Source organism: Plectropomus leopardus, chromosome 2 (assembly GCF_026936395.1).
Source record: "Plectropomus leopardus strain MGB_pleo_1.0 chromosome 2, ASM2693639v1, whole genome shotgun sequence".
Taxonomy (NCBI): domain Eukaryota; kingdom Metazoa; phylum Chordata; class Actinopteri; order Perciformes; family Serranidae; genus Plectropomus; species Plectropomus leopardus.
In genome coordinates this window covers 21557005-21571031 of record NC_142177.1, presented here as the reverse complement: position 1 = coordinate 21571031, position 14027 = coordinate 21557005, and the positions used below count along the sequence as shown (strand labels likewise).

Below are 14027 nucleotides of genomic sequence, written 5' to 3'. Positions count from 1 at the left end.
AAGTTAAAGCCCAACGTAGATATACAGGATTCGGACAAAGTGCTTTCAGGGATAAAACTTTTTCAATGTGCACAGTAGTCTTGGGCAGTATGTTATATTTCATACCATCCCAATATTTCACCAGGGTATATAGTATGTGATGGTATAGATGTGCGCTGTTAACGCCTTGACATCAAGTGTGCTGCTTACTTTCACTTTTTCAGATTAATAAATAAATATATATATCTTTTTAATCTTTGTAAAGATAAACATAACTATCATTTAAATTATTGTAAACATAATAAGAAGATATTTTCTGAACAACGCCCTTTACAACAGAGACAAAAAAAACAATATCCGTGATAAGCTTTTACCCAAGCTCAGCTTGTAAACTTTTTGGCCTCTGTACTTCAGGGCCATCTTAACTTGCACCCCAAAAAGAACCATAAAATAAGTGCTTTATTTAATATGCATCCATATAAACAATACAACAAAATCCTGTTCTTTGGTGTTTTACCACGATTGGTCTTTTTGTGCAGACAAAGTGCTGACATTAATTGTTTTCCCAAATTGATTATTCAAAAATGTTCAGATATCAACTCAAGTCATTAACTTTCATAACAAAACCCTGATGATACAAGCAATGCAATCAAAATGCAAGGCAATGTCACCCCAAGTGTTGCAGATAAGGAGAGGATATGATACATGATGATGTTTTACATTCAGCATAAACACTCACTTGCCAGTTCATCAGGTACACCGAGCTAAAACTAATGGAGTCTAACAAACACACCTGCAATATATCCTCCCCTTAAAGGTTTTAATGTTCAATTTTATCTAACCCATTTAGACTAAATATTATAATCACCTCTTTGTATAACAATGTAAAAGGCCTCCAAAATGAACAAAAAAGTAAATTTAAAAAAAAAAAGTTGAATCACCATCTCACCAAAATTTAGAAAAACTAAACATTATAAATGTCATGAAGGTACAATTTATTAGACTACATTTGTTTTAGCTAGATCTATCCATAGACTGTATAAATAATGGACAAAGCCACCATAACGTCACTCATTGGTTTGTCGACTGCAGTTTAGAGACCTCGAGTGCGGCATTTCGGCATAGAGTAGACCTAATGAACCGGCAACTGTTGGAGCCAGAAGTGAACAGATGTCGTATATTTGCTGTGGTGAAATAAGCTATAGAGACCAAAACTGTTTTTTTTAACAGGCTGTAAACATACTGTGATGTGGAGGGGTCCTCAAGTGGCCATTAGATTAACTGCAGTTTTTGGCACTTGCACATTTGCTTCATTTTTAAACCTCAGACGTTGCTGCTTGGGTGTATCTGATGAACCGGACACTGAGTATGTTTTGTGGAGGGAGCAACAAGTCTTTAACAAGTTATATTTAAAGCAAAAACCAGACTACAGTAATGTGCTGCTCATTGTGAGCAACAAATATCAAGATGAGGATGTGAGGCAGTGAGGCAACATCTGATAACATTTGCGGTCTGAAGGCAACGTAAACAGCTTTATATCACCAGGGTGATAAAGTGATGCAAACTTAAATTTAACAGAAAATGTATGTTCAAACCCCTTAAACAAAGATTATGGATTAAACCCATTACTGTACCTTGTAGAAAACACATTTATCACTGTAGACTGTTTAACCCAAGAAAGCTATGTGGTCTGTGACCCAGCTGTGAAAAAAAGGCTGCACAGTCCTAGCTCATTCTTCTGATGGACGGCTTCAGCCTGTCAGCTGATATTGTTGTGGTAATCCTCTGTTTAGTAGTCATTCATTCTTCTTGGCTGGAAGTCTTGAGCGGGCGAGAAACACTGGAAGCAGGGCCAGTGCCCCCAGAGCCACAGCCACCAACGGTCGGTAAAAAAGCCAACCTACGGCGATGGTGAGAAGGGACAGAGAGCAGGAGACACACAGGGCGAAGATCTTCAGCCCCACGGACACGAGGTCTCTGAGAATAGGAACCCAGTCCACTGTAGGCACAAGACAGGGAATATTATGAACGAGAGATGCAGTGAGAGAAGTCCATGTCTGATGTGGCTGTACAGCAGCAGCGCGTGTTTACCCAGTGTGTAGATGATGCGCATGGTCAGCTGAATACTGAGGAACATGAGGAGCCAGCCTGCAGCCCTGAGCCCCCACGTCTTCATACTGTTGTACTGGAGTTCTTTCTCAAAAACCTCCTGGAGAAACCAACACAACTGCATCAGCTACCAGAGCCAAAGACCAAGTAATAATATGAATATTATAACACACTATTTTTTCCATTGAAGAAATCAAGTTGACAAAAAACAAATGTCCAAGACATAAAACAAAATTCACACTGACCTCTGCAGAGAGCTCCTCCTGGTAGAGGATCTCCAGAGTGTCTCCTGCTTTGGTTTTAAAAGGCTTCAGCTGCTCCCCGCTCTGTTTGGCCACAATACTGACCTGAAAGAGTCACCATTCATCACAATGAACATCAATGAACTGTAGGAAAAAACAACTTTCAATTAAGATTTGGTCGATTATTCAACTGTCAGAAAAGTAAACCACAACTATTTAATTGTAAAAGTCATTTTTCAAGCAAAAATAAACATTTCCTGATCACAGCAGCTCAGATGTGAGAATATGCCGCTTTTCTTTATCTTATGAAGGTCAAGTAGACACCTTTGGATATTGGACTGTTGGTCAGACAAATAAAGTGATTTGAAGACTTCTCATTTGGCCAATGTAAGTTGTGATTTTTCAGCATTTAATGACAGCATAGCCAATTCCATACTACATTTATACTAATCTTTACACTGTAAAGATTAGTATAAATGTACAGTATCCTGTAAAGTTTACAGGATACTGTAGGACTGTTTTAAAGTTGGTATACATTAATCAACATACTTGCCTGTTTTATAAAAATATACAATCTAGGGCGGCAACTTATCACTATTTTCTTTATTGATTAATCTGCTGCTGATTCTTTGATTAATCATTTAGTCTAAAGTCCAAACTCAAACTCATTAAATTTACAATGATATGAAACAACAAAATGGAACAGTTCCTCTTATTTTAGTGGCTAGGACAAAGGTTGTTAAATTCCTTAAACAGTTAATTTATTATCCAGATGAATGTCGTTTAATTTTCTGTGGATCAACAAGTCCACCAGATGTATCTTTTCAGCATGATAATTGTATCAGTACTTCCCAAACACGCTCATTTTCACTACAAATGTTCCCACATAATACTTTTCCGCCTACAAGTAGCGCGTCCTCAGCAGGCCTGAACACACACATATATATGGGCGCCACTTGAGTGGAGTTCAGATGCACGCACGCTCAAATGCACAATACTCAGCTGTGCATGAGACCGTCTGTACTGAACTGTTTCAAGGTTATATAAAAAATGTACATGTTTGGGAAGTACTGAGAATACGACTGGATGAATGAGACGCAGATTACACTGCACAAGTTGTGTGAGTTAAACAGATGTTTTGTTATAGTTTTGCTATTGTTTAACATGTTTACTTCAATATAGCAAAAATGCCGTATTGATTTTCTGTATTGCTTAAAAGCCAACGATCCACTGAATATGTCATCATGAGTGAAATAAATATTGTTACTGGTCATCTGCATTACTCACAGTTTGAGCCGGGCCAAAGGGCGACGTCTCGCCACTTGGTCCAGCATAGGAGAACCTCACACGCACATCCCCAACCTTATGAGAAAAAACAAACCAAAAAAAATAACCAAAAACCTGAACTAAATAACTGCAACAATGTAGGTTACATAACCCAACAGAGCCCAGAGTTTATGTGGGAGACGTTCACATCATGATGCTCACCTCAGGCCTGCGTGGGTTTTGAGTGTGATAGAAATAATCATCATCGATGCTGAGAAAAGAATCCAAGTTGATAGAAGAAAAATCCCTCAGACTCAACGTCTGGAAGTTATCTATCTGCTCCACCAGACCTGAGGATGACCGAGCAATCAGTCTCAATGACTCAATAATGAGTCATTTCTGTACGTAGTGTGTTTGTGTCAGTAAAGATACCTTTAGACAGACTGAAAGGTCCAACTTTGACTTCAGGGGCCACGACTGTCACACTCTCAACCGCCATGGCACTAAGATTCAATCATTAAATTAAAGATGAACCGCACACAAATACACAAAAATCTTATCTCTGATGCCACAGAACAATCTTTAAAAACGTGTCAGTACCTTGGGTTCTGGTGACCGATTTCCTTATCAAAATGACGACTGTTGACCAACTCTGATTTCCACTCTGTGTCTAAAGAAAGGAAGAAAGAAATAGCATTCCTTCAATTCATATCGCACATCAAAACAATTCACACAGCTTCAGTCAACACACCATGTCTTTAGATCATCCCAACAAAAAGGACTCACTGTAATTATAAGTTGTCTCAGTTTTGGTTTCACCGTTTTCTTGGTAGTCCCTGAAATTAGTCACATAGCAACAAAACAAAACTCACTTCACATGAAAAATGCTCTGTACTCAGCCAACATTTTTCACACCTGACCCAACCCTGAGTGTTGACGTGCAGACAACAGACTCACTTGCTGTCCGTGTACTCCACCCACTGATACATCTCCACCTGCCTCTTCAGCTTCACTGCCTGCACCACCACTCTGTAGTTGGGGTCATGGAGGGGCTACACAGACACACGTGCAGTCAATTAATCACCTCACATAAAATTCATCACTTTAATTTAGCAACTTAGCGTTTTTTTCCTGGTAGCATGCCATTTAATACAACACAGCAAACATGGTTAAAAAACCACTGAAATGTTAGAAAAACATGTACAGTTTTACCCCCTCACCTCTATTAAGCTTCTTATGAGAACGCACTGCATGTTAGAGCCATTTCTAGCTCGATTTTATAATATCCCATTTTTTTGGAGGATCACTTGAATGCATCACCTGCATCTCAGGTCCTCTCATTAAAGGCAGGTGTGTGAAATTAGTTAACAGTGAAGAAGCTGAAGAGGATTCAGTCTTCAACCACCAAATCCCAGTTTTATTGGTTTGTAAATAGTTTTTTTTTCTCCACCTGATTTTAACTTTTTCATTTTTGAAAAGGCCTGTTTTATTTTACAGTATTTTGATTTTGTTTGAATGTGCCAGTCAGACAACTCTCCAAGCATCCTGCAAACAACCGACATCTGAAGAACCCAGGATCATCAAGCAAAAACAGTGAGTAACCAAATACAGCGAGTTGGTCATATCCCATGGCTGATTTCACGACACACATATTAAAAGCTTTTTAAAACAGAAAATTATTATTATTATTATTTTTACAATTAGAGCATGCACAAGTTTCTTTCCTGTTGCCTCCCCTGTTGCCCTGTTGAGGATTATATTATTGATGTAAGGAAACTTGGATTGACATATATCGATCTTACTACAGGCACAATTAGTCAAACAGGCCGAAGCAGTTCTCATTTTCACACCCAGCGTTCATGTTGTGTAAGTAGTGAATGTACTTGTCCCCATCTGTGCGCCCCTGGGTGTGCAGGTCTTAAAATGAGGTGTTGTCAGGTGATTTGTTGGCTGATTGCTATTTTAAAACTGATTGCGCCACTTACCAACAAAAACTTGTTGTTAAGTAAATGGTGCAACATTTGCCTGCTATATAAAGGGGGCATTTTTCAGACAGTGAGATGTGCTGACATAGATGGGTGACACAACACAATAACAATCTGCTCGTTAGACACACACAGGAACATTTTTTTTTTAAATCAATGGTCAAGTAATTATCAATGTGTGTTTGGAGAGAGTAGTTTGACACAACAGAGAGCTCAGTCTACCTCCGCGGTGCGCAGCTGTGCAGAAAGATGAACTAAACGGTTGTTGTTCTGCAGGTCGAGGCTGGAGAGAGGCTCCAAGGACACAATCTGAGAAAGACCCTCATTTAGGGATGATGCCGTTTGCAGTGCCCGTCCCTGAGAACACAAACAGTTACAGAGAGCATGTCACATCATCGCAACAAAACACAAAAAAAATGACTTTAATATTGTGCATTGTGGCTTTGATGTGACATACATGGAACTATTTTCTGCTGTGAGCGTGTTTCTTACCTCATTGGTGAAGAGAACATAGATTGAGAGGAAAAATAGTCCAACACCAACAACTGTTCCTCCTGCAGTTTCACTTAGTCGCTCCAGGAATCCAGGGTTGGACTGAACAGATACACGCTTGTGTTTGTGAGGGTCTGAAAACTGAGAAAAACATACAAGAACAGCTACAGTGAAATACCAATAACCACAGCTCAATGAAGAGAAGAAAGATAGATGACATTATTTACTTTGAGTTAAACACTTAATAAATTGCCGTTTTCTCATTATCATAAATTGTGGGTTTATATTTGCCTCCACTGAAGGGACCAGTGGCAGTCGTCGCCCCAGACAGCAACACCAACGTATGCCATTCTAACTTTAAATAACTCCTTTATTATGTTTATTGTGATCTGAAATGAATATGAAATTAAACTAAAAATTAGAAGAATAGCCTAGCAGTTGCTCTGGTACAGTTTACTAACTACTAATTCAAAATAAAACTGTCCGGAGTCTTGCTTTTCTCACCTGAAACATAACTCAATCAGTGTGGAGCCAAACTGGCTGCACTACTTCAAACCTTTGAGACAATTTTTATTGTTTTGTTCATATTTATATACCTTTTGCTATTGTTAAAAGGTCTAACTTCAATTTTTAAACTCTTGAAACATTTTCTCTCAGGGATGTTGAACATTAATCTGAGACAGATTTGAAAATCAGCTGTGAACAATGAGTGAGGTCAACTTCTTTATCTATGCACAGTTGAGCAGTGGTGTAATGTAACTAAGTAGATATACTCAAGACCACTACAATTGTTTGATAACTTTAGTAACTCATTACTTTAAAAATTCAGATTGTTACACAAAAACAACTGATTCAAATATGTCTGCATTGTGTGCTTTTACTTTTAATACTTAAATATATTTTCCTGCTTTTACTGACATACTTTTACATTTTCAATGCAGGACTTTTATTAATAATAGTATTTCTACAGTGTGGTATTGGTACTTTTTATCAAGTGAAGGATCTGAATACTTTCTTTACCACTGCATTTGAAACAGATAGAATATAGTAGTTGGATTTATCAAAATTAAACTTGTGAAAGTAAAGTATCAAGCTTTGTGTCCCATGTCACATAGTTGGGCGTCAACGACTGACACACCTGTTTTGCTCTGTGCCAATTTTAACCTCAACGAAAAGACAAAGTGTCTGTAAACTGCCATGAAATGTTGTTAACTTAAGGCACTAAACCATCAGTGTTAACGTTAGCTAGCTCTGTTAGTTAAATAAACGCTATTACGTTAGTACAACGCTCTCTGAAACGTAGTTACGGCGTTAATGTTGCCGTAAAGCTAAGTGCAAGAACAGTTTTTCTTGATCGTGTAAAACCAAAGTACTTAAATGAAAACACTTACTGTCTGTGTGGAGGACATCTCTCTGGATTATTAAAGTCGCAGTCAAACAGAAGCTAAAGTTGGAGGTTACGAAGATGCCCGGCGACTGGAAGTTGAAACACCGACGGTTGATGTCAAGACGTAAAATGCGCTTACTTTGATACGCGGCGTCCCCCAGAACTCTCCCGAGAAGGCGGAGTCGACGTAAAATATTGAATGTATTTTCCACAACGCCGCCCGAGTGCCCCGGAGGATCTAATAAGCGCCACCTCAAAGAGAATTCTCCACCCAAACATCCTATTCTCACGGCATGCTGGGTAACTGAGTTTTTTTGTGGCAGCTCAGCGTCAGCGTTAGGCTACATCAGCCAGCACTGCAAAATTATTAATTAATTAATTATTAATTAGTCAGAAGTTACATTTTCTAGTTTGATATGTGTAATGTTGAAATTATGCTATTATGCTATGCTATTTAGTTGTAGCTGAGAATGTATATTTTAGAGTTCAGGGTGTAGGCTGTGGTGGGAAAAAGAAATGTACTACGACTAATTTTCAGGTAAATTTAATATAAATGTAATGAATGAATGTATCTAATATGTGTAAATATTTTTTGTGAACTGCTATAGCAATAACATTTTTTGTTCATGCTAATAAAGCTATTTGAATTTGGAAAAAAAGATAAACAAAGTTCAGTATCTAAGTACAGTTTTAAGGTACTTTAATTTATTTGACTTTACTTTACTTTACTTGAGTATGTCCATTTTATGTTGGGCTACCTCTACTAATCCTCTACATTCAAAAGGGAAATAGTGTATTTTTACTTAGCTATATTTAACTGAGGACTATAGTTTGTCTACTTCACGTGTTATGATTTTACATAAAAATACAATTTTTTAAAAAAATACAACATATTGTTTAAAAGTTAAGTAAATGTTTCAAATGAGTTGTTAGCTGCTCCAGAGACTTTACTCTCCAAACTTCTCATGTGCTTCAATTAAGAGCTGTTTGAGACCCAAAGTTAAAACTACCCAACATTTCACAAAAAATAAATATTAGATAAAAGTTCAAACACGTCTTGGCCTTTTTTTGAATCAGCGCTTTATTTTTTTCTTCTTTCATTTGCCATTATTCATCTCACAACTCCTCAGATCTCCTTTGTGACCCTTTGGAAAGGCCTGCCCCTTATGTTGGGAACCACTGGACTAAACTACCTGACTGTATAAGGAAATTAAAATCAGCTCCCCCTCCATCAGCCACAATAGTAAAAAGTTACACATTAATGCATTAATGCATCAGTATTAACAATCTAATAAGGTCTTATATTGGCCTACATTATAAATACAGGGAACATTTCACTACAGAATGAGGAATTTTCTTTTAATACATAAAATACATTTTGCTGTCAGCTACTTTTCTCGAGTAGAATTTTAAATGACAGATCTGAATAATTCATTTACCGCTGATGACACCAGCTTCATTTTAATACCCCAATCTGCAGGGACTGGGAAACATCTGCTCTTAAAGACAATCACACACAGACACACACACACACACACACACACATAGAAGTGCCAGTCTTAAGAGGATCATTGCAAAGCAATTACTGTCACCTGCCATCATCATATCTGTACACACGTATGCACACAGACACGCTCACAATACTGAGACAGGTTACACTCGGGAAAACTGGGACTGAAGTGAAGCAGTGAGAAACGAGTGCAGGGACGATTAGGATGGAGGAATATGATATTATTGTGCTTGGAACTGGACTTAAGGTAAGAAAACTTGTACTTCAATGCATAGTCTCCTACTATAAGAGGCACATAAGGAAAATAATGGTCATTACTATTAACATTTTGTACTGTACTGTACCAAAAGATATATTGAATGACCTTGTTTTCCATTTGTCCCTTTAACTTTTCTTATTTTTTAATGGTTTATTGCATTCAACTTGCTTTACCCATGGGCCAATATAAAAAACAATAAGATTTTGAGTCACCTGCTCTCAATCTTTTGAAATTTGCATTCCTCACTCATTTTTCGAAGAGTCAAATCCAGAGACAGATTTGGCCCTCAGGCTCTCAGGCCGTATTCAAGTATCACTTCTTTATAGCATAAGCGGGGGTTAAGCTTGTCGATGAGTAAAATGGTCATGCTTGTACTGATCGTTCACATGAGGCCCTCTGAGCTCCCTTTGGTTATTAAATGAATTCATAGCAATTAAATGACATCATCATGCTGGACTTGATCTGCAGGGTGTGTGCGCCTTTCTCACTAACTGCTCAGTTGTCTCTCTCAGGAGTGTATCCTCTCTGGTTTAATGTCTCAAAGTGGGAAAAAGGTTCTTCACATTGACGAGCATCCTTACTATGGAGGAGAGAGTGCATCCATCTCTCCCCTTGAGGAGGTGTGTTTACACAAACAGCCAACATCTATATCCTCTTTTTGAAAAAAGATGCTGCTGCATTACTCATTTTTGGTGTTTTATTATTTCATATGTTTCTACGTTTACAGCTGTACAAGAAGTTTAAGGTTCCAGGTGGCCCCGCTAAGTCTATGGGTCGTGGAAAAGAGTGGAACATCGACCTCATCCCCAAATTTTTTCTTGCCAATGGTGAGAGCCTGGTGCATCTGAACTTGTGATTTGTGCATTTTTGCAGTGTAAATGAGTGTACTGTAATTATCTGTACCTTCTGCTTTCTTTTTGTCAGGTGAGTTGGTGAAAATCTTGGTGCACACTGAGGTTACTCGATACGTGGACTTTAAAGTCGTTGAAGGCAGCTATGTTTATAAAGCAGGCAAAGTGCACAAAGTCCCCGGCTCAGAGGAGGAGGCCCATACTTCAGGTGATGAACCTAAACCTGGAGAATGCTGAAAGGGACAGCTCACCCCAAAGCAAAAATACATCTTTAATTCTTCTTACCTGTAGTTCTTTTTATCAGTCTAGATTGTTTCAGTGTGAGTTGCCGAGTGGTGGAGGTATCAGCCGTAGAGACAGAAAATACAATGCAACTCGATGGCGCTTGCCTTGTGATGTTCAAAAACATTTGAAAAAACTCAACAGCAATATCTCTTTGCATAAATTATGACTCAAGATAATTGTAAGACTTTGTTGTGAGCAGTTTCATGGAAGAACTACTTTCTTTTTAATCAAATTACAGCCAAAAACCGTGTCACTAAACTACTGAACTAACCGGCGCTCCAGCTCAGCTAAGGAGGACACTGTTAATGTTTACATCTCGGGCTGTCATGAGCATGAGCCTCTTATGTATGAGTAGACGTATGCTTCCTGATGCACAGTGATCTGGTTGATGTACTTTGGCAGAAAGAAAATAGCTGCTTCAAGAAACTGCTCACAACAAGGTCTGTGCATTTACTTGAATAACAGAGTCATGACTCTTAAATGGAAACTACTGTTGAGTTTTTAAATTTTAAAAAAGATCTTTTTACCACGTTGAGCACCACAAGTCGAGTGCCATCTTGTTCTGAAATACTGGAGAGAAAGCAGACATCTCTACAGCCGACATCTCCACAACTCAACACCAAAACAGTTCAGACCAATAAATAACACACAGGTAAGAGGAAAAATGTGTGTTTTTGTTTTGGTGTTGAACTGTCCTTTCAGTGCATAATGATGTATTTAAGATCTATTTAATAACATTCAATGGGACATTTCTGTTTCAGATCTGATGGGCATGTTTGACAAGAGACGGTTCAGGAAGCTGCTGCTCTTTGCCCAGAACTTTGACGTGAGAGACCCACGGACCTACCAGGACGTAGATCCTAACAAAATGACCACACGAGACCTCTTCTGCCGCTTTGACCTGGGACTAGATGTCATGGAGTTCACTGGTCATGCCATAGCCTTACACAACAGCGAGAGGTCAGTGACAGGACATTTAATAATAACAAATGATGACATATGATCCTTAAACTCCGCTGTGCAACGTTTACCGTCTCCTGGTGACCCTGCAGTTACCTGGACCAGCCGTGTGGGGAAACCATCAGACGGATCAGGCTGTACTCTGACTCTTTGTCCCGCGCCACCAGCAGTCCTTACCTCTACCCTGTGTATGGACTGGGAGAACTACCACAGGGGTTTGCCAGGTTACAAAATAATCAGTACTTTCATAAAAAGTTTCAGTTTGTGCTCATAATACATTCAGTGCAGTGAGATAAACATCAAGGAGAAAACGTGTGGCATTCTGCATCTGAAACACATATCATAACGTATATCAGTGCCAGAAGACGGCCTTCTGGATGTTTCTGTGTGTTTCAGACTGAGTGCAGAGTACGGAGGAACTTTCCTCCTGAACAGAGCCGTGGATGAGCTTGTGATGGACAACGGCAAAGTGAAAGCTGTGAAATCTGAGGGGAAGGTATGTATTTATGTGGAGGATGGGTATTTAAAGTGGAGATGTTTCAAGAATATGCCCAATGTGATTTTGTCTTTCTGTCTCTTTAACAGCTGTTCCACTGTAAACAGCTCATCTGCGACCCCAGCTACGTTCCTAATCGAGTGAGGAAAGTGGGGCGTGTGATAAGAGTCATCTGTTTATTAAATCATCCGGTTAAAAACACCCACGAGGCCAGCTCCTGTCAAATCATCATCCCTCAAACACAACTCCACAGGAAATCTGGTATTTTTTTCTCTTTCCAAAGCATGAAAAATAAACCGTGTATTCATGTGCACAGGCGGAGGTTTCAGGGGTGACGCAGGTGACATGTTTAGAACATGTGCATTTTTTCCTGCTAATCAAAACATAAAAATAGCAGAGGACTTTTTGTCAAATTTGTGAAAATTAAAGACATTTCTACCATAAATTGATGAAAACATGGTAAAATAAAATTCAACAGAATGCAGGAGTGCTAAGGTGCATGATGCTCAAAATTTCTTGGGGAGGGCATCAAACCCCCCGTTTCAGATGTGTCATATCATTGTTGAAACATTGTTCATGTGCATGTGTTACAGTTATATATTCTCTTTTAATAATTGTGGTTTAATTTTGTCCCCTTTTGTTTTGTCATGCAGACATTTACATATCTGTAGTGTCCTACACCCACAATGTGGCCTCAGACGGGATGTACATCGCCACAGTCAGCACGACTGCAGAAACCAGCAACCCAGAGAAAGAAGTTCAGCCAGGACTGGTCCTCCTGGAGCCCATCATGCAGAAGTTAGTGATGCTTTAAATCTTAACTTTCATTGTTTTGTAATGGTTTTGTCAGTGAACAACATTTCATTGTTATTTTCTGTCACTGCCTGTTATCTAGATTTGTTTCAGTCAGTAAAATTCTGGTTCCCAATGAAGATGGAAAAAAGAGTCAGGTAATAAATATGATTCCTCCTAAAGATTTTCTGTACTAAATAATAAAAACAAAATTAAAAAGGTTCCCCCTCTCTCTCTGTCGTCACTAGATATTTGTGTCCCGCTCATACGATGCATTAAACCACTTTGAGGCTGAATGTGAGGACATCAAAGACATGTACCGCCGGATCACAGGAGCAGAGCTCTGCTTTGGAGGACCACAGAGACACCGGTCTCACAACTCTGATGAGGACTGAGAAACATCAGGACCAAATTATTCAACAGCTGGGAGGCCATGTTGACGTTACGGGTGATTATATTGCAGCAAAGCTGTAAAGCAGAGGGTGTGTTATGTAGCATGTGAGGTGAATTGTGAGTGCACGATGTAAATGTTAGAGATCTAATTTGTTTTAAATAATTTCTTTTGTGACATGATGTTGCTGAGGCACAGTTAGGAAAACATTTTTTTTCTTTTGTTAATGTTTTTAAGTTCCAATCTTCTGCATTTCCAATGTTTTGGTATAAGATGAGATAATGCTCTGTAACCATCAATACAACCTTTTTTTTTGCTACACAGCCCTTCTGTTTTATTGTTTACACCATCAAAGTGAAATCCTGAGCACGTTGGCTCTTTGGAGAAAAAAAAACAACTCATATATTTGTCTAAAAAATACAGTCCACTTTTGATAGGCTGAATCTGACTGAAAACTACCAATATAATAGTTTATCTGGTAAAGGCAGCTTTGAAACCTTGGATCACTAGGCTTGATTTCTTTGAATATCATGGAAAGACAGCAATGAGAAATGTAGGGGATAAGACCCTAAAAATTAGCAATAAATTAGATAAAAAAAGCCCCCCCAAACCACCCCAGAAAATTAGCAACAAAAAAAGGGAATAAAAACACATATAGAGATGACCTGAATGACCTGAATAATTCTCTAAAACAATTTTTTTTATATAATTAGAACAAAAATAAAGTTTCACTTAAAAAAGTTCCCCTTGCTTTGTAAAAATCATTTTCTACATTTCTAATTTCTTGCAAATCACAGTGTGAAAAGGTGTCTGAATGAAGCACAGGAAAAGTGATGTCGATCCATGTTTCAAAGGGTTAAGCCACAACACAACACAATCAGCAGCAGGTAAAAGTAATCACAAACCACCCTGCATGTGATTGACGGGGGATTTAAATATTCAGACTGACGCTGGCCATGTGGCACAGAGGCAGCTGATTACGAGATGAATCCTGGTGATGTGTAGAGGATTTGTGGATTTTCT

General features: G+C 38.6%; 2 protein-coding genes across 6 annotated transcripts; one reads left to right on the top strand and one right to left on the bottom strand.

Moving 5' to 3' along the window:
• Positions 1 to 420: 420 nt before the first annotated feature.
• On the bottom strand, positions 421 to 7640 carry tmem43 (transmembrane protein 43). 2 transcript variants are annotated; one of them, XM_042504932.2, is made up of 12 exons: positions 7465 to 7640; positions 6074 to 6214; positions 5804 to 5938; positions 4554 to 4648; positions 4383 to 4432; positions 4197 to 4266; positions 4029 to 4099; positions 3819 to 3946; positions 3618 to 3692; positions 2334 to 2435; positions 2071 to 2188; positions 421 to 1978 (listed from the first exon to the last, which is right to left on the bottom strand). In XM_042504932.2, exons 1-12 carry the CDS (start codon positions 7480 to 7482, stop codon positions 1776 to 1778), a joined length of 1206 nt encoding a protein of 401 aa, XP_042360866.2. In that variant the 5' UTR covers positions 7483 to 7640; the 3' UTR covers positions 421 to 1775. The 2 variants fall into 2 exon arrangements, with proteins under 2 accessions (XP_042360866.2, XP_087944323.1); XM_088088197.1 differs by lacking the exons at positions 5804 to 5938; positions 6074 to 6214; positions 7465 to 7640 and adding an exon at positions 4817 to 4970.
• Positions 4886 to 13327, top strand: LOC121956598 (rab GDP dissociation inhibitor beta). Of its 4 annotated transcripts, none has more exons than XM_042504903.2 (12): positions 4886 to 5019; positions 5121 to 5189; positions 9742 to 9849; positions 9957 to 10056; positions 10154 to 10288; positions 11127 to 11325; positions 11418 to 11549; positions 11722 to 11821; positions 11911 to 12082; positions 12475 to 12619; positions 12717 to 12771; positions 12862 to 13327. In XM_042504903.2, exons 3-12 carry the CDS (start codon positions 9763 to 9765, stop codon positions 13006 to 13008), a joined length of 1272 nt encoding a protein of 423 aa, XP_042360837.1. In that variant the 5' UTR covers positions 4886 to 5019; positions 5121 to 5189; positions 9742 to 9762; the 3' UTR covers positions 13009 to 13327. The 4 variants fall into 4 exon arrangements, with proteins under 4 accessions (XP_042360837.1, XP_042360846.1, XP_042360827.1 ...); XM_042504912.2 differs by having other exon boundaries at positions 4913 to 5019; positions 5125 to 5189; XM_042504893.2 differs by lacking the exon at positions 4886 to 5019 and having other exon boundaries at positions 5026 to 5189.
• Positions 13328 to 14027: the final 700 nt, after the last annotated feature.